This window comes from Giraffa tippelskirchi, chromosome 7, assembly GCF_054371585.1.
Source record: "Giraffa tippelskirchi isolate mGirTip1 chromosome 7, T2T-mGirTip1v1.2.pri, whole genome shotgun sequence".
NCBI lineage: Eukaryota > Metazoa > Chordata > Mammalia > Artiodactyla > Giraffidae > Giraffa > Giraffa tippelskirchi.
This window is the reverse complement of record NC_137281.1, coordinates 42,458,644-42,478,519: the sequence shown is the minus strand read 5'-3', so window position 1 is coordinate 42,478,519 and position 19,876 is coordinate 42,458,644. Positions and strand designations below refer to the sequence as shown.

The 19,876-nt window shown below is 38.9% G+C and overlaps 1 protein-coding gene across 2 annotated transcripts; it reads left to right on the top strand.

Annotated features, from left to right (window-relative positions):
- The first annotated feature begins 5,148 nt into the window (after positions 1-5,148).
- CNEP1R1 (CTD nuclear envelope phosphatase 1 regulatory subunit 1) lies at positions 5,149-17,637 on the top strand. 2 transcript variants are annotated; one of them, XM_081505670.1, is made up of 7 exons: positions 5,149-5,268; positions 5,632-5,683; positions 6,320-6,391; positions 8,583-8,656; positions 12,676-12,785; positions 12,901-12,955; positions 16,280-17,637. In XM_081505670.1, the coding sequence occupies exons 1-7, from the start codon at positions 5,239-5,241 to the stop codon at positions 16,319-16,321; spliced, it is 435 nt and encodes a 144-aa protein (XP_081361796.1). In that variant the 5' UTR covers positions 5,149-5,238; the 3' UTR covers positions 16,322-17,637. The 2 variants fall into 2 exon arrangements, with proteins under 2 accessions (XP_081361796.1, XP_081361797.1); XM_081505671.1 differs by lacking the exon at positions 5,632-5,683 and having other exon boundaries at positions 5,149-5,263.
- The last annotated feature ends 2,239 nt before the right edge of the window (positions 17,638-19,876 follow it).

Genomic DNA, 19,876 nt, shown 5'->3' with positions numbered 1-19,876 from the left:
GGGTCGCAAAGAGTCGGACACGACTGAGCGACTGAACTGAAGTGAACTGAACTTAGTATAGTTGCAAAGTTAGGCAATCATCACTATCTAATTCCAAAACATTTTCATCACCTACCCCCCAAAATCTCGTAAATTCCGCTTTCCCTTTTCCTAAGTCCTTGACAACCACTATCTACTTCCTGTCTCTATGGATGTAGCATTTATCAGTACTTCATTTCTTTTTAACGTTGAATTACATTCCACTAGATAGAAACATCACATTTTGCTTACCTATTCATTAGTTGATGGGCATTTGATTCCAATCTTTGACTATTATGATTAATGCTACCAAGCACATTCGTGTGCAAGGTGTTTTGTGAACATATGTTTTCAATTCTCTCAGATATTAAGAGTAGAATTGCTGGTTCATATAGTAACTATATGCTTAACTTTTTGAGGAACTGCCAGACTGTTTTCCAAAGTAGCTGCACCATTTTACATTCCTACTAACCATATATGGGCTTCCCAGGTGGCACTAGTGGTAAAGAACCTGCCTGCCAAGGCGGGAGCTTCAGAGACACAGAGACATCCCTGGGTTGGGATGATGCCCTACAGAAGGAAATGGCAACCCACTCCAGTATTCTTGCCTGGGAAATCCCATGGACAGAGGAACCTGGCAGGCTACAGTCCGTGGGGTCACAAAAATGTCAGACACGACTAAAGTGACTGAGCGCACGCACACCCTACCGTATATGGATGCTCCAAGGCTCCAATTTTTCTACCTCCTCATTAAGTCATGTTATTTTCGTTATTTATTCTGTTTATATGATATATTACACGGACTCATTTTCTTTTTTTTTTTTCTGAATTTTAACTTTTTATTTTATATTGGAGTACAGTTGATTGACAACGCTGTGATAGTTTCAGCGGTACAGCAAAGTGATTCATGCATACATATACATGCATCTAGTCTTTTTCTAATTCTTTCCACGTTTAGATTGTTGGCTACTATTGAGCAGTGTTCCCTGTGCTATGGATTCCTGGGTGGTACAGTGGTAAAGAATCTGCTTGCCAGTGCAAGAGTCACAGGTTCAATCCCTGGGTGGGGAAGATCCCCTGATGAAGGACATGGCAACCCACTCCAGTATTCTTGCCTGGGAAATCCCATGGACGGGGAGCCTGGTGGGCTACAGTTCATAGGGTTGCAAAGAGTCGGACAAGACTGAGTGGCTGAGCACACACCCACACACCCTATACCATACAGTAGGCCCTTGTCATTTATCCCTTTAAAATATAGCAATGTGTTCTCTCAATTCCAAATTCCCTAACTATCCCTCCCCCTAACTCTTCTTCCCTGTAAACCAGAAATTCATTCTCTAAGTCTGACGTCAAACCAACTTTGCATTCATGGAATAAATCACACTTCACATTGTTGTATACTCCTTTTTATATGTTGCTGGATCTGATTTGCTAATTCTTTAAAGGATTTTTATGTCCATATTCATAACAGATATTCATGTATTTTTAAAGGAATGATGGTGGGTGTCAAATTGCCATGATATTTTGATTCCATCGAATACCTTTAAAAGAGTCATGTAAGAGTTTACTTCCAAATGTCAATATTTACAATACCAGAAAATACTCTTTTACAAGGATTCAAGTCCATGATGAAAATCTCAGATGTATTTTTTGAAACATGTGAGGAGGCATACAATTTGTCAAAATTATTTTAGAAGGTGTCGCCATGGAGATGGCAGGAAGATCCCTGCCAAGGGGCCATTGGAAGTTTCTGAGGACGACATGTGATCTTTTAGTATTTTACAAATCACTATTTGGCAAAAGGGTGGGAACAGGAGGCTGGTGAGAAGCCACAGCTGTAAATCCAGGCTATACGGTGGCTTGGATTAGAGTGGGAGCTGCAGAGGTGGTGAGAAGTGATTAAATTTTAAATCATGTGGATGGTAGAGCTAAGAGGATTTGCTACGGAATCTGATCTACCGTGTGGAGAGAGGGAGAGACAATCAAGGATAATTCCAGCCACAGCATTTGTAGCTGATCAACTCATCTACCTATTTCTAAACTCAACCCTAAAATGGATTTGGTAACACCTTTTGGTACATATTGCTGCTGTCGGGTTTAAAGGAGGTTTACATACTCCTGAACTATAAAAGATGTAGCACCAGACCTCCAGGAAGATAGAACAAATTTTAGTTATTGTATTGGATATCCCTCTTTGAAGCAGATCTTCATCTTATCACTATACTTTAAGGGTCTTCAGTGTTCTGTCTTTTGTTTTTACACAAAACACTATCTTTCACACAGGGCAGGAGACCCTAAGGGAGACCTTTGCATTCTTGGCTTATATCCCAGTATATGGAACATGTATTCCTTAAATGTTTGTTAACTATCTTCTTGACAAATCTCATTGATATAATGTTTCTACAAATCTGTATCCTTCGGTCTCCCCATTACTTCAGGTTCCAAATTTTTTACCCTGACTATGAGCCCCTATTTTCCTCTCTTCCTTCCTTACTGTTCCCCAGGCCGCTGTGATCCATACATGAAGGTGCCAATAACAGGATAAAAATGTACACCCTTTCAAAGGCATGTTCAATGTTTTTTTTTTTTTTTTTTGAACACAGATGAAAATGAGTCTGTGACATGAATGTGTGACTGACACACACACTTCTGGGCAAGTTTGTTTTACTTTTCTCATTGTAAATGAGCCTATTAATACCTACATTGGTGGCTTTCAAACTTTTTTTTATTGGAACCCTCAGTTACATATATGTTTTACATTATGATCAGAACATAGCACATATGCAATACACACACAACCAAAATAAAAAATCATGAAATGACACATTTTTACTTCCAGTGATGCTAATATTTTAAGTTTTACTTTAGTTCATATTTACAAAATAACAGTTATGGCTCATTGCATCTCTTTCATGATCTTCTCAGGGGTTTTGACGCACAGTTTTAAAAAAGATTACGTTGGAGCACTAAATGAGATAATGTATATAAAAGGTCTGGCCCAGAGGAGGGCTCTGGAAGTGTTAGGGTAAAGGAACCTACAAAGTGAAGCAATGGGCAAGGATGTGTCAATTCTAATGGCAAGTGGGGAAGAGGAAAACTGAAGGATGAGTGAATAAAATATCAACAGTGAAAAAATCCCAGTGCCACTTGTAGCTCCTTAGCGCCCATTTTTGTATGGCCAGTTGCTTCTTGGGGTTTTCAAATCAAACATCCCACCCTATTTATTAAATAGCTCTTCCCTAGATGTTCAGTTGCTCAGTAGCGTCCGACTCTTTGCGACCCCATGAACTGCAGCATGCCAGGCCTCCCTGTCCATCACCAACTCCCTGAGTCTACCCAAACCCATGTCCATCGAGCCGGTGATGCCATCCAACCATCTCATCCTCTGTCGTCCCTTTCTCCTCCTGCCCCCAATCCTTCCCAGCATTAGGGTCTTTTCCAATGAGTCAACTCTTCGCATGAAGTGGCCAAAGTATTGGAGTTTCAGCTTCAACATCAGTCCTTCCAGTGAACAACCAGGACTGATCTCCTTTAGGATGGACTGGTTGGATCTCCTTGCAGTCCAAGGGACTCTCAGGAGTCTTCTCCAACACCACACTTCAAAAGCATCAATTCTTCGGTGCTCAGTTTTCTTCACCGTCCAACTCTCACATCCATACATGACCACTGGAAAAACCATAGCCTTGACTAGACGGACTTTTGTTGGCAAAGTAATGTCTCTGCTTTTAAATATGCTATTTAGGTTGGTTATAACCTTCCTTCCAAGGAGTAAGTGTCTTTTAATTTCATGGCTGCAATCACCATCAGCAGTGATTCTGGAGCCCAAAAAAATAAAGTCTGACACTGTTTCCACTGTTTCCCCATCTACTTCCCATGAAGTGATGGGACCAGATGCCATGATCTTAGTTTTCTGAACGTTGAGCTTTAAGCCAACTTTTTCACTCTCCTCTTTCACTTTCATCAAGAGGTTCTTTAGTTCTTCTTCACTTTCTGCCATTAGGGTGGTGTCATCTGCATATCTGAGGTTATTGATATTTCTCCCAGCAATCTTGATTCCAGCTTGTGTTTCTTCCAGCCCAGCGTTTCTCAGGATGTACTCTGCATATAAGTTAAATAAGCAGGGTGACAATTTACAGCCTTGACGTACTCCTTTCCCTATCTGGAACCAGTCTGTTGTTCCATGTCCAGTTCTAACTGTTGCTTCCTGGCCTGCATACAGGTTTCTCAAGAGGCAGGTCAGATGGTCTGGTATTCCCATCTCTTTCAGAATTTTCCACAGCTTATTGTGATCCACACAGTCAAAGGCTTTGGCATAGTCAATAAAGCAATAAAGTCAATAGTTCTTCCCTAGAACTAGTTCCCATTACCCACCACCACCCACCCCACCACCCACTCCCGCTCTTATCTCACTGTATCCTATTACCCTGTTACTTCCTTCACAGAACCAAGCTTATCTGAAATTAATGATCTATTTGCATGTTTATTGTCTGCTGTAACCCTTCCATTTTGAGGACAGGAATCTTGTCTATCTTGCTAAACTGCATCCCTGATAAATACAGTGCCTACCAGACTTGCGATAGTCCTTGAATGAATGAGTGACCACAAGGAAAGGAGCAAGAAAGCGTTTTAATCAAATATAAAATGTAGTCAATGCGTTACAGATTTTTTTAAGTTCCAGAACACTTTGCTCATTTTACGATTTATGAAAATTGGATGACATGAAAAAAAAAATAACCAAGGGAGAAATGTGTACGTAAAGGGTTTGTCGTCGTTCAGTCGCTCAGTCGTATCCGACTCTTGGCGACCCCATGGACTGCAGCACGCCAGGCTTCTTTAAGTAATGAAAGAACCAAGCAGGAAACTAGGAATAATACACACATGAATGAATGAACTTGCCCAGACAGGCTGCAGTTCCTCCCCAGGGCAGGAGGCGGCGCTAGTGTTACGCCAATTTGGCTGCCGACAAGTCTTGGTCCCTCTGGCTGACCGTCCAACGCCAGTGCCCGAGGATCGTGAGGGAATTAACCAATAGAAAACCGTCTTAGTTACAGGGCCTGGCGGAAACGTCCAATGAGCGTAGCGGGTCTAATCAAGGGGCGGTGCCAAGAAGAGGGGTGGAGGGAAGCGGTTAGAGGTGGGAGTTGGCGCTGCGGGCCGGGCAGGGACCGCGGAGCTGAGATGCGGACGGGACCGCGCCGGTGACCAGAGCTGCCGCCCGACATGAACTCGCTGGAGCAGGCGGAAGGTAGGGTGCGTCTGCTGGGCCGCCCAGGCCCTTCCCTAACTCCTCCCGGAAGCTCGCGGGGCTCTGGAGGTGCCGGAATCGTGGAAACCCTGTCGGGAGAGAGGAGGCCGCGAAGGCTGGACTGACGGGGCCGGAGCCGGGGGCGCGGGGGCCGCCCCAGGGGCCAAGGGGCGGCCGGACACGGCCAGGCGCTGCTTCCGGCGCGCGTGGCCTCCGCCGGCGCTGGAGAGGCGCTGCGTCAGCTCCCCCCATTCCCCCTGCGTGGACCAGGGAGCTCCTCGCCCGGTTACGTCTATTTCATACTCTTCAGCAAATTGTTGTATTTTGTGCCTTGCAGGGCGCTAACTCACTTTATTTTTTTCTAATAGTCAATAAGAATTGTATCCCTAATTGCTGCCTTGGTTTTTGGTAACTGCCGGGGTAAGGGAGTGCCTCTTGGTCTCCTTTTTAAAGTTTGAAAAGAGCAACTGAAAATGATACCTTACCTTGCTCATTCAGAGGGAACACCTTGAACGCCTCTGTCTTGTAGAACCAGGCGTCGGCGCTCCAGAAATGCCACCCAGATCATCTGTAAGCTCTTGGGAGGCAGGAAAGGGGAGCGTCTTTCCGTTACCCATCCGTTAGCTGTATCAGAAGTCCAGTAAGAGCAGACTGAAAGCGTAGCCGTTAATTAAACATAAGGGGATCGAGACTTTGGTCTTAGGTAAGACATTGTCCTAATACGGCGTTCTTGGTTCCAACAGAGTTAAAACTCGACTTGATTTTGATCCTTTATTTGCAACCCCAAATTTCTAGCGTTTGGCGCCGACCGAGACTGCTGCTGATTTTCCATATTTTACGAGGAACCAGCTAGTTTCCTTATATGTGAAATTCGAACTAAAGAAACGTAGTGTTTCTGTCAAGTGCGTAAAGCTATCATAGTAAAGAAGTAAACAGTGCAGTGATACATGTAAGTAGGTGTGCAAGACCTGAATCTGTTAGAGTATCTGAAATTCATCGTAATAGAGTCAGACAAGTAAGAGTAGCTAATTTCAAAATTGAAATCTTTTTACCTAGATCTCAAGGCTTTCGAGAGGAGACTTACTGAATATATTCATTGTTTGCAACCTGCCACTGGACGTTGGAGAAGTAAGTGCTTGGACTTTTTTTTAAGGGAAAATAAGCGGACAGTTGACACTTTTATTCTGCCTAGCAGTGATTTGCTTTCATGTAAAACTTTTGATTAACAAATGCTTGCTTAAAAAAAAAACACAAATGCTTGCTTATTAAACCATAAGGTTCCCTTTTGTTTTGGCAGTTTTAGATCTATTTAATACTGTAAATAACGGCATTTTAAAGAAATTTTAAGAAAAGAAACTGACAACCCTAAAAGGATAGTCTTATTTTGTGTGGTTGACTTTTTATTTTTATACTAAAATACATTTATGGTTAGACATATATGATAAATCTGGTTACCAGAACACGTAATAAAAATTTCAGTAGTCTGTTTAGCAGTTTTACAATTTTGCCTGTAAACTATTGAAGTAAAGTTTGTTAAAGGAAGTGATATTCAACAATACTGTAAAATATGATTTGAAAGAATTGTGGTTACTGGCCCATGGAAATATATAGGGAACAGGAAATGTAGACAAATATATAAGTGATAAGAGCAGTAAGCAGAATACTTTGTTAACTTATGTTGGGAGAGTCTTAATTTCTTGGCCGTTCATTGCTGAAGTTTAATTTTTTCCAAGAAGAGTGAAAAGTGAAAATCGCTCAGTTGTGACCCCATGGTCTCTATTATAGTCCATGGCATTCTCCAGGCCAGAATACTAGAGTGGGTAGCCTTTCCCATCTCCAGGGGATCTTCCCAACCCAGGGATTGAACCCAGGTCTCCCGCATTGCAGGCAGATTCTTTACCAGATGAGCCACAAGGGAAGCCCAAGAAGGACATACTTTATTTTGAAGTACGATTCAATTGGTGGGACTGAACTGAAGAGCACTATTGAAGTCAGGGGTCTTGTCCTATGTCAAGATTTTTTGTGTAATTTTTATTAAATCTATTTGCAAAGTGCTAATCATATGTTACAGGAATTCTGATTGGTCAGAATTCACAAGTAGTAATGATTTTTCTCAAGCTCTCCAGTTTACCTAGGAATTATCCCAAAAACCTTAGTTCACTGTTACTTGAGAATCTTTTTAAATGTATAGGATTATAAAATGTAATATAATGAATACACTTTTTCTCTAGTTCACAGTCTCAGTGCTTCCATATAAATGACATCAGCTTGTTTAGTATACCCATGTGTATGACGTCCCGTCTGGTGGGTTTGATTATGATTTTGCTTCATTTAAAAAAAAAATCTGTATACTTCAGTATGTTTCTTATTGGAAATACAGACATGTAAGAAACTTTAGTCTGTTCTGAGAGCATAAATTTGAAATTTTGAGTATTATTAAATAACTAAAATGAGATTGTTTTTCTATGATTTGCCTCTTCTGAAAGTGCATCACCAGAAGTTCTAGGTAATTAAGGTTTCACAATATTTCTTTTCCTCTTTGAAGCTTGATCTGTAAATTTTAAAAATGTTTGCATCCCAATTGAAAGAAAGCAACTGTCTTGGTCCCCAGAACATTAACGAGGTCTTGGTGCCCCTTTATTATTTTTAATAGTATAATAGTATTTTAGTAATACTGTTTATTCTGAAGTTTTACTTATGCTCTATTTAGGATTTCTAAAATAATTCTACCTTAATGGGAAGAAAGACCCTTTCTAACTTGTAGTGTCAGTAATTTCTACCCCAACTTTCCTTAAGTCCCTTAAAGAAAATCTGATGCTGATTGGTGTGCTCCACACTCCTAACACTGACCTTTGTTTAATTCAACAACAGGCGGTTGTCTGCAAGGCAAAATTCCTTAGTCCAAGTTCTCAGTGCATTCATAAAAGAGTCTTTGTTTGGTTTGTTTACATTAAAAAATGAGGTTTTGGTGGGGAGTGTTTTTTGTTTTGAGCTTACAAAATCTGCAAAAAGCATAAAGCACGTAACAGAAGTTTACATTAAAGTTTTACCACCTTGGCTCTTACTGCTTTTAATTTCATAAATGTATAGAAATACTGACTGAAGGATTCAGAGGGACAGGATCCGCCTCAGTTACTAAGGTTCACATTGTTTTAGAGAATTCCCCAAGGTCTTGTGGCAAGTTTCCCTAGTTCCTGAGTGGAGTACATTTTCCATTTAATGAAGTGCTGCATCCTCTGGCTGTTCTTTATGAAGAACTGGTAGTAGTATTATATTAATGGCTTATTTCCTTACTAATTTCGTGTTTATCTTTCATCAGTGCTTCTTATAGTGGTATCTGTCTGTACAGCTACTGGTGCCTGGAACTGGTTAATAGATCCTGAGACACAAAAGGTAGAAGTTTTGCTTTAAAATCTTTCATAGATTAAGTGAGACAATGGCTATAGCAGTGCTTTGTTTTTTGTAAAGTATTAATCAAATGCTACCTATTAGTACTAGTAGTGATATTAATCATGTTAAAAATATGCCTTATATTAATTTGCTTGAAAAAAACTTTGGCTGGCTATTGCGGGTCAAGTATCTTTGCAGAGAAAAAGGTCTAAGAAATACTACTTATATTACCTTTCATTTCTGAACTTGTATGCAGTTGTTATGTATCTCACTATTACATGTTACAGTGTAAACACTATCTTTATTTTGTTTTGTTCATTTAGAGTGTCATCAGTACCAACTTTTAAAAACTACACAGCAACATTTTCTTCTGAGTTACTTTCGTTAATGCCTTTCCTCACCCCTTAAAGCATTTCAGACAACTTTGCAGTAAGCATTTTGATTAAATAGCAGATATAACAGTAATAACAGCCAAGACTAGGAAAAAACAGGAGGACGTCAGAACCAGGACGGAAACCAGGTCACTAATACCATAGACCATACGGGCCCGCGTGATTGCCAGGGTCTCTGAAGTCACTGCCAGTTCCGTGGCTTTCATCATGAAGAGGACACATGTGTAAATTCCCTAAGCTATAAAAGCCTTTCTTTTTCAACTTTATTTTATCTTTAAAAAAAAATTCTTCCTAAAGTTTAATATAGGAGACACTGAGAAAATCTCCCATTGAACACTGTCTAAGAATATTGCTGTGCCAAATGCAATAACAGATTTCATAATGTTATTTCTTGAAGTATCTTTCAATGAAAGCTGATAGCATGTTTCTGAAATTTCTACCTCTTTCTACTAACTTGTGCCTTAATTTAAAACTTGAGCTTTTTTGTTAGAGGAAGTTATCATCTTCAGTTTTTCAGTGAAGTTTCTTTTCTCCCAGTTCAGCTTTCTTTAGGTATTAATGATATTGTAATTTTCACAAAATTAACCTTACTTCCCCTTTTAAACTATAACTAGATGAACTACTTCCAGTAGCTTTATTTACAACCTTTAGGTTATATAAAAGAAAAACTTAATAGTAAGACTTTTGTCAGCAGTCTAAATGGCAGTTCCGACAACCAGGGTGTTATTTACCATGTAATCTCTCTGACTTTATCCACTGAGGTGGAAGTACAAAAGAATAGGAGCAGGGGAGGTTGGTGATGGGATTTCATGTTAATAGAGGGGTTTTTATAATGGATAAGAAACCCTCCTGTGTGTCCCTTTATAGTTCATACTCATCTTTAGGGGAAGAGTGAAGGAGGCTGGCAAGAAAAAGGTCTATCTTGGGAAATGAATCTGATTTTTAATTGGGAAAAATATAAGCTGATTTCAGCTAGTTGACATCTTAATAAAACGTAGAGTTAAATGTAACGTGAAATAGGCTCAAAATTCTGTAGTTAATGCAGTTCTCTAAATTAGGTGAGAATGTAACTGTTAGCCTAAAGGTCCACTCTATATTTCAATATTTAATAACTTCAAACCTGACAAGAGTTAATAAACAGCGATTGTGTCTGTAAGAAGAGTTGCAAACTCGAGAGCCAGTGGCTAGCTGGAGGAACAGGAGGAGAAGGAATGTGGCAAACTGGAAAGTACACTAATGCCTGAACTAAAGGAGGAAATTGTTACTTGGATGCAGTTGATTGTTGCCATGGAGGAAAGAAGGCGGATACTGACCTAATTAAAATTAAAACACTGTCTGTGCTAATATTGTGCAGGGCTCATAAAACACAGCTGGCCTGTGGGAATTGAACTGTCCTCAAGGGTTTAAGAAGACATTACTCTGGAATATTAATCTTTTTTCAAGATCTCATCCTTCTGGGAGCTTTCTCCTTCCTAATGTTTTCAACCTGTCATCTCTTCACTTAACAAATTTATTTAACCAGTACCGTGCTAGGCCACTGTTCTTCCTTAAGTTTAGTTCTCTGTCTTGAAACATGTACACATATCTTAGTAGGAGAGTGGAGCGCAGAGGCCCTTAGCTTGATTCTGTTGCCCCCGTTTTGTTTCTAGTCCACTTGGTTTCTTTTTCTAGACTGTAAATACTTGTCTTCTCTGTCTGCATTCTGATTTCCAGGGGTCTGGCTTCAGTGCCTACGCTTGTTCCCATTCTGGATCCCATTCTGTTCCCTTGTCCTACATAGTCTCAGAATTGTGGATGGTTCTGTTTTCTTCTACCATCTGACTATGCTCATATCTGTTTCTCTTGAACTCTAGTTTTTTATGGATAGCTACTAATTATTCTCTCCTACTGGAATGTCCTGTGGCCATCTAAATCTAGTAGCTTCAAAACCAAACTCATGTTTTGTCTCTTTCAGAAAGAAAGGGTGATGCTGGAACTGAGTCTTGTTAAGGATATGGGGGAGCTAGCCAGGTGAAGAGAGAAAAGGAAAATGGTAGTGATTAGACTGAGACCAGGTTGTGTATGCAGTTTGCTCACTTCTGCCGTTTAACAGGGAAGGTAACTAGATCATGTCTGACTTGTGTTTTCATTGAGATTAGAGGCTCCATCTCCATTCATTCAACAATATTTATTGAGCACCTGTATTTGCCTGTGTGGTTGCTTCCTTTTCCAGGAAGCTACTGGGTGGTGATGGTTTAGTCACTAAGTCATGTCCAACTTTTGGACCCCGTGGACTGTAGCCCACCAGGCTCCTCTGTCTGTGGGATTCTCCAGGCAAGAATACTGGAGTGAGTTGCCATTGTCCTCCTCCAGGGGACCTCCCCAGCCCAGTGATCTAATCCCTGTCTCCTGTGTATCCTGCATTGCAGGCGGATTCTTTACCCACTGAGCCACTGGGAAAGCCCCTGAGCACCAATATTTGCCAAGTCCTATTTCATGTGTTGGGAAAATAGCAATGCCATGCCCAGGACAGTGTCCCTCCTCTTGCAGAATTTTTTTCTTTTTTGGCCATGGCACATGGCATGTGGAATCTTTCCCAACCAGGGATCAAAGCCCCCTTCTCTGAGAGCATGGAGTCTTAACCACTGGACCACCAGGGAAGTCCACGGAACTTGTAGTCTTATGCTTTTTAAATTACTTCTCACTAGGAAAGGTTCAGTAAATATTGTCAGTAGGGTATTTTTTTTTTTAATGATAGGATTGAATTTGTAATGGTTCAAGCATCTGGAATGAATGGAGGGAATATTACTGTATTGTTTTGCTGCATTGAAGATTTAAAACATAGATTAATTTGTGTAGCTTAGCAATATGAAGAACTGGGATTTGGGGAAGTCTTCAAATTCCCTTTTTTTTGCCCTGCCTCACAGCTTATGGGATCCCAGTTCCCTCTTGTTCCTTGTTCAGTGGCTAAGTCATCTCTGAGTGTTTGCGATCCCACGGACTGCAGCACGCCAGGCTTCACTGTCCTTCACCCTCTTCCAGAGTTTGCGCAGACTCATGTCCATTGAGTTGACGATGCCATCCAACCATCTCATCCTCTGTTACCCCTTCTCCTCCTGCCCTCCAGTCTTTCTGAACATCTGGGTCTTTTCCAGTGAGTTGGCTCTTTGCATCAGGTGGTCAAAGTATTGGAGCTTCAGTTCCAACATCAGTCCTTCCAGTGACTATTCAGGGTTGATATCCTTAAAGATTGACTGGATTGATCTTCTTGTCCAGCTGACTCTCAGGAGTCTTCTCCAGCACCACAGTTCAAAAACATCGATTCTTCTTTATGGTCCAACTCTCACATCCAAACATGACTATGGGAAAAACCATAGCTTTGACTATATGGACCTTTGTCAGCAAAGTGATGTCTCTGCTTTTGAATACAGTCTAGGTTTGTCATAGCTTTTCTTCCAAGGAGCAGTTCCCTGACTAGGGATCAAACCCAGGCCATGGCAGTGAAAGCCCAAAAGCCACCAGGGAACTCACCAAATTCTCATACTTTAGAGAATTAAATGTTACATGTATTCATGCACAAGTAAAGAAGTAGGAATCAATACTGTTCTAAGATTTTTAACATTTTTATATTTCAAACTCTTCTTTTGGCAGGTGTCCTTCTTCACGTCATTATGGAACCATCCATTTTTCACCATTAGCTGTATCACTCTAATAGGCTTATTCTTCGCTGGAATTCACAAGCGAGTAGTTGCACCGTCAATGTATCCTTTATCATGAATTGAATTTTATTCTCTGAACTAAACTAAAGCACCTCTCTAGGTGTTGTTAAAAGCTTACTTTTGAAATACAAACTTTCCTTTGACCGTATTTATTCAGTATAGCTGCTCGATGTCGAACCGTGTTAGCAGAATACAATATGTCTTGTGATGATGTAAGTATTTTCATTAGAAAACTGTAGACAGTGGGTGAAAGTACTGAAGTTGTTTGGTTTAGGTAAAACAAGCATTAAAAATAATTTGTCTCAATGGAATTAATAGGGAGAATATTCATTGTAGCATTGATTCGAAGACACTTTTTTTAAAAACACTGTAACATCCCTGAAAATTGAGATACGTCTAATAATCGGTGTCTCATAGTTAAATTGGTGGAGAGTGTAATCTGTCTTAATGACATAAGTCGTGATGCATCTTCTAACTGAAGCTGTCTTAGATTCAGTGAAATACAGTGGTCATTATTGGCCAAAAATGACTTGCTGGGTGTTGGTTTTATAAACTACTGTTATTTATCTCATGCTGTTGTGTATATAGGGTTTTAAATAGAGTAATAGATTAATTGATAGACTATAGACATATGAACCTGCCATGTTTTTAAAAAAGTTAATCACATATCAATATGATGAGATTATCTCACAATTTTGATTTTATTTATAAAGAGCATTTTTACCTTCAACTTAAAAAACTATTTGGTAATACCTACCCAGTATAGAAAATTAGAATAAAAGGCCAAAAAAATTTAGGGCAGGAGAACACCTGGATCAGTGAAAGAGAATGATAGAGGATTGTATCCAGGATATTTGAAGACCTATTAAAAATCAACAATAAAAAGACAAATAGTACATTTTTTAAATGGGAAAAAGTTAAGTCATATCACACAAGTAGCAATACAAATGGATGAAAGTGAAGACTGGACAGCCTCCTTTGTCATGGAGGAAGTGCAAAGTTAAACAATTCATTTATAAATATTACCTGTCAGATTAGTAAAAATCAAATACTTTGTAACTCTAGTATTGTGGTGAAATGATGCAGCCACACACTGCTTGTTGGGAATATACACTGATGCAGTGGGTTGCCATTTCTTTCTCCAGGGAATCTTCTTGACCCAGCGATTGAACCCAAAACCCAGGTTTACTGCGTTTTAGGTAGATAACTTTACCATCTGAGCCACCACGGAAGCCCTTTTTGAAGGATAGTTTTCATCATTTTTATAAAATGTAGTATGTGCTTGCCTCATGACCTAACCATTCTACTTTTCTTCTCCTACCCTGGTTGAGGGTATCATCCCACAGGTACACAGGGTTGTTCATTATAACATCCTTAGTAGTGGGGGAAAAAATGGAAATAATTTTTGTGTCTCAACAAGGGAGTGGTGAAATAGGCTGTGGTAAGGGCATATCATAGGAGATCAGAAGGAAATCTGTAAATACGGACATGGGAGTATCTGAGACTTAATGTTAGGAGCAAAAAGTGAACCAACAAACAATATGCTCAGTTTGTTCCTTTTTTTTTTTTTTAAGTTTTAATTAGGGAAATTTCCAAACATAAGAAGGCAAGGAGAAGAGCTAAATGAGCTTCATTTATCCTCGACCAGTGTCAACAGTAAATCAGCTCTTGGCCATGCTTTTTTTTTTTCATGGGCATTCTTATCTCATGTGTACCCCTGCCCACCTTCCCCGTCATCAGGTTATTTAGAAATGAAAGACTTAATTAGCATGTTAGAAGCACCAAATTTTTATTCATATATGTGAATATAAGTCCATAAAAAGAACAGTATGTAAGAATTCATGTTAAAACTGTTTTCTTCTATAAGAGGACTAGAATTTGAGGTAAATGGAAAGGATGACTTTGGCTTGTCTTGCTTGAACTTTTTATTAAATCCGTGGTATTTTATACAGTGGAATACTGTACATCTTACAATAGCAGGTTAAAAAGGTACAAAACTGCTGAAACATAGTAGCATCGGTGAGTTTCAGAAACACACTGAGTGAAAGAAGTAGAGGCAAGAGAACACACACTGTGTGATTCTGTTTATTTAAAGGTCAGACAGGCAGATTAATCTATGGTGAGCAGTCATGTCAGGAGCTCAGGTTCCATTGACCTTGGAAAGAAGCATGGAGGAACTTTCTGAGTGGTGGTGATATTCTGTAGCTTGCCTTGAGAGGTGGCAACTTGGGTCTATACATTTGTCAAAACTTAACAATTTAATATGAGTTATACCCCAGTTAAAAACTACTACAATATTGTAAAGTAATTAGCCCCCAACTAAAATAAATAAATTTATTTAAAAAATAAATAAATAAAAAATAAAAAAATAAAAAAACAATAGAAAAATTAGTATCAAAGTTCTACCAAGATACAAAACTATTACCAAAACTTAAGTGAAAGTAAGACTTGAGAGGGAGCCAGAATCCTGACAACACTTTTGACCTGAGGATAATAAAATGTGTTTGTGAAAACCACCTAGAACTTGCAGTCAAAGATAATCACCACGTTTTATGTTTTATTGTGTATCTCATGTACTTATTATAAAAGAAAGATGTTATAATCAAGTTGATGAGTAAAGAATCTCTAAACAATGTTACAGGTTTTTCAGCTCTGCTTCTTTGACCCAGTGTTAGGATTTCAGAGCTGCCATATATTGGACATTAACTGTATACAAGGTCTTGGGCCTGTTTTTCTTTTTTATTTGCATGATCTCAGTTAATGTCATCCATTTTGTTGAATTACATACTGCTCCAATTTATGGATGCATCATAATTTCATCCACACTTTGTGTGTTGTATATGTTGTACATATTTCATTAGAACTTAAGCTCCATGAGGACAGGAAACTGTCTTGTTCGTTACTGGGTCTCTAGCGTTTCTTGAGGCCTGGCACATGATAAGCACTCAGTAAATCCTGAATGAAAGAATAAGACTTAAATGTACATCCTTACACTTGCATCTCTTCAGATAAGTTCCTAGAAGTGAAATTCTTTGAATTATATGGTATGTACTTTTTTTTTTTTTTGGATAAATATGACACTTGTCCCTACAGAAGAGTTGTATCCATGTGCATTGAATACCAACAGCATGAGTATCTATCATTCCAACTTTAGGTTTGCATTTTAACTTGAGGAAATTAAAGTTTTGATGTTAGAAAAAGGGAAAAGTTTTTGTTCAGATACACAGTTTTATTTATGTTTTATAGACTCCACTTGGTAAGGAGCATAAATTAGCCTATACATGTCAGGATTTTATTTTATCCAGTGGGTTGGTTGACTGATTTTCAGGAAGATTGTGTGTGTTTTAAAGTACTAAAGATTTTAAAAGAAAATTCTACACAAAGAACAGTTTGAAAATATAACTATTAATTGCTTAATCTTAACTAAATATAGAGGGGTGTTCTGATGCCTTATAAGATTTTTAGGAAAGTGGTGATATTTTTAATAGAACTGTATATATATATTTTTTAACCGTTTTTTCTTTTCATTTTTACAGACAGGAAAGCTAATTTTGAAACCTAGGCCTCATGTTCAATGACAATCTACACTCATTGTTTTTTGGGACTTAAAACAACCTTTCTTCAAAAAGTGATACAGCAAAAAGCCATAAAGGATTCCTTTTACAGTTGGATATGTGACTGTCATAGCAACAATGGACAAGAAATGTGCAATATTTACCCAGATTATCTTCATGATGATGACTGTCATTATCAGTGCTTTGGTACTTTTGATTATCTGTGTTTCAGTATTAGTGTCACTTTAGTACTTCAGATCCTGCGAAGATTTTTGCAGATGAAGTATGTATGTAATATGTTACTAAGTTAAACTTAGAAACAAAACCTCATCCAGTTTTTATAATGTATTTTTGCAAACTACTGTAAATAGCCAATCAATGCCAGTGTTAAAGAGGAAATGTTATGTGGACTTTGTTCTCCTGCACCAGTATTTCAGGAACATCTGCTTGCCATCTCCACAGCTCTTTAAAACCGGCTATTACTTATAGCTGTGCCTTTCACTCTATACTCCTCTTTTAATCATAATGCAGGAAAAACATTGGATTGAGCTTAGACTAAGGAAAATTCATCTCCATTACGTTGTTAAGAAATTGTAGATGTTTTGAGAAACAGTTTTTGTTAAACCAGATAGTGAATTTCAGCCACTGTAGTGCTATTTTCCAGGTTCACTGTTTTCATTTAATGCTAAATATACTTTATATTTTTTTAAATGATTTTAAGAACACTCCAAAGGCTTCTGAGTAGACAAATTTAGTTATAAATTAAGTATTGTCTGGGAATTTGACAGTCATTGTTTTAGATAATTGGATTTTATGCTGTGGTAGACATGCTGTTACACTAGTATTGTGCAGGTGTGGCTGGTCATCCACTCCATCATGGGATCACCTGGGAGCAGTGCCACAGACTAGAGTCTAAAATTCTCACTGTTTAGAGAGTGTTAATGACATACTGTGTATGCATATTAGCCACATGTACTATAATAACTCTTAAGATTAAACTATTGGGATTGCTGTAAATATTTTAAAGAACTGGAGGTGCCTTTTACCTGTTTATTAGAAGATTTTGAAAAGGTTTAAATTATTTCATGAGCAATCTTTTTAATTTCATTTAAAACTGAAAATTCAAAGACAGGACAAAAAATTTTTAACAAGGCTATCATTTATCTTAAATGTGTTCATCTTGGCTTTCACATGTATAAAATTTTATTCTTTGAACTGCAGCAATAAACCCTCTGCTCCTACTGAGTCTTAAGAGGGTATTCTATATATTCTTCATTGTTTTATTTCCTGTAAATTTTGTAGGTAAATATGTGCATAAAAATAAATACTTTATATATACATAGTGATTGGACTTTTCCTTGGTTTAAGTCTGTAACTGAAAAAAATTTTAAACATACTGTGTGTCACATACAGTTCCAAATGAGATATTTTACTGTAACCGTAGGTCCAGTAGAGCAAATTTCAAGGGACAATTGAAGGTATACAGTTTATCAGGCTGTCAATACTTTTAATATGTCTTACTCTGTGTGCTGTGTGCTCAGTTACTCAGTTGGGTCTGCTATGGACTGTGGCCTACCAGATTCCTCTGTCCTTGGAATTTTCCAGGCAAGGATACTGGAATGGGTTGCTATTTCCTACTCCAGAGGATTTTCCTGACCCAGTAATTGAACCCGGGTCTCTTGTGTCTCATGCATTGGCAGGTGAATTCTTTCTAGTTTCCTCCAAGAGTATAAAGCTAAAGAGGGATTTTATATGTGCTAAATCCTTTATGGAATCATCAGCTACTTCGTGTATTTAACAAAGGCCTTGACTCTTCTCCCCTAGAAAACTACGTCTGTGTAGTGCATATACTTCACATGTATGTGGAGAGGATTCCAAGGATTTCCTGATGCCAGGCTGCTTGGAATCCACTGGCTCCAAGAAAGAAGCTTTTGTTACAGTTTCAAAGACTTTTCATACCTTAACTTCTAGCAGAACAATTTATTTTCCAAAAATGTCTTTACTCTGATTGAAATGGCCCAAGGATCCTTGCCAAGCTGGCTTCTTAACCACCAGCACCCTCACTCTCTTGTATGCCCTTCCACACTTAGCAAATCACTGCTGAGACTAGTCCTCTAACTTTACAGGTGGGAAAGACAGTCTTAGATTTTCAAAGTGACTTTACCACATGATTTATTGAAGACAACCAACACTAAGTCTCTTGACTCAGATTGAAAGGGTGTGTGTGTGTGTGTGTGTGTGTGTGTGTGTGTGTGTGGTGTGTGTGTGTGTGGTGTGTGTGTGTGTGTGGACTCAGATTGAAAGAGTGTGTGTGGGTGTGTGTGGGTGTGTGTGTGTTGACTCAGATTGAAAGGGTGTGTGTGTGTGTGACTTGTCATGGGCCATTACAATGGTATGGTTAAGAATGTACACTCATGCCAAACTGGATTCTGATCTCAGATCTACTACTTGCTACTTTTGTAACCTTAGGCAAATTATGTAACCTTAGTCTTTTCATTTATAAAATGGACATGATGCCAGTCTTCTAGATAGGGAAAGACACAGTGTAGAAGATAAAGGTGTATTGCCAATCATCCAGGCTTATATCCAGTATTATTCACGGAGAGCACTTAACCAGCGCTTGGCTACAGAGTCAATGCTCAGTAAATCTAGTTGTTAAACCAAACACTAACGAAAGAAAACCTTGTTGTTACAGCTACTTTACCTAATATTAACATCTCAGTTGAGATAGCCATGAGGGGCGATTTTAAGTTAGAAGAATAAATGCTAAGATTTGTGATGTAAAAAGCCATAGTGAAACTAACATAGCTTCATTATAACTTCATTAAGTCAAACTATCCTTGCTTTATGTGTTTTAATTTTACTACAATTATCTATCAATATCAGACATTTGCCCCTGCCCTACCCTAAAAAATCATTTTTTAAAATCTAACAAATTGTTATTATGAAAAATTTTAAAACAAATGTAAAAGAGAAAGTGGTATAATGGACAGCCATGGACCCATTGCCCAACTTGAACAGTTACCAACATGCTGCTGCTGCTGCTGCTAAGTCGCTTCAGTCGTGTCCGACTCTGTGCGACCCCATAGACGGCAGCCCACCAGGTTCCGCCGTCCCTGGGATTCTCCAGGCAAGAATACTGGAGTGGGTTGCCATTTCCTTCTCCAGTGCATGAAAGGGAAAAGTGAAAGTGAAGTCGCTCAGTCATGTCCGACTCTCAGCGACCCCATGGGCTGCAGCCTACCAGGCTCCTCCGTCCATGGGATCTTCCAGGCAAGAGTACTGGAGTGGGGTGCCACTGCCTTCTCCGAGTTAACCAACATAAACGTAACCAATTTTGTCTTGTGTTCTACTTCCTCACCCCCACAGAGGATTATTTTGAAGTAAAGTCTAGATAATTTTTCATTTAAACCGTAAATATTCCAGTAAATATTTCCAAAAGATAAGGACGCTTTCAACATAGTCAACAATACTGTATCACACATAAAGCAATAATTTTGTACCATCAAAGGTACAAAGGGGCTGTCACCCCCTTCTGCCTTCAATCTTTCCCAGCATCAGGGTTTTCCAGTGAGTCGG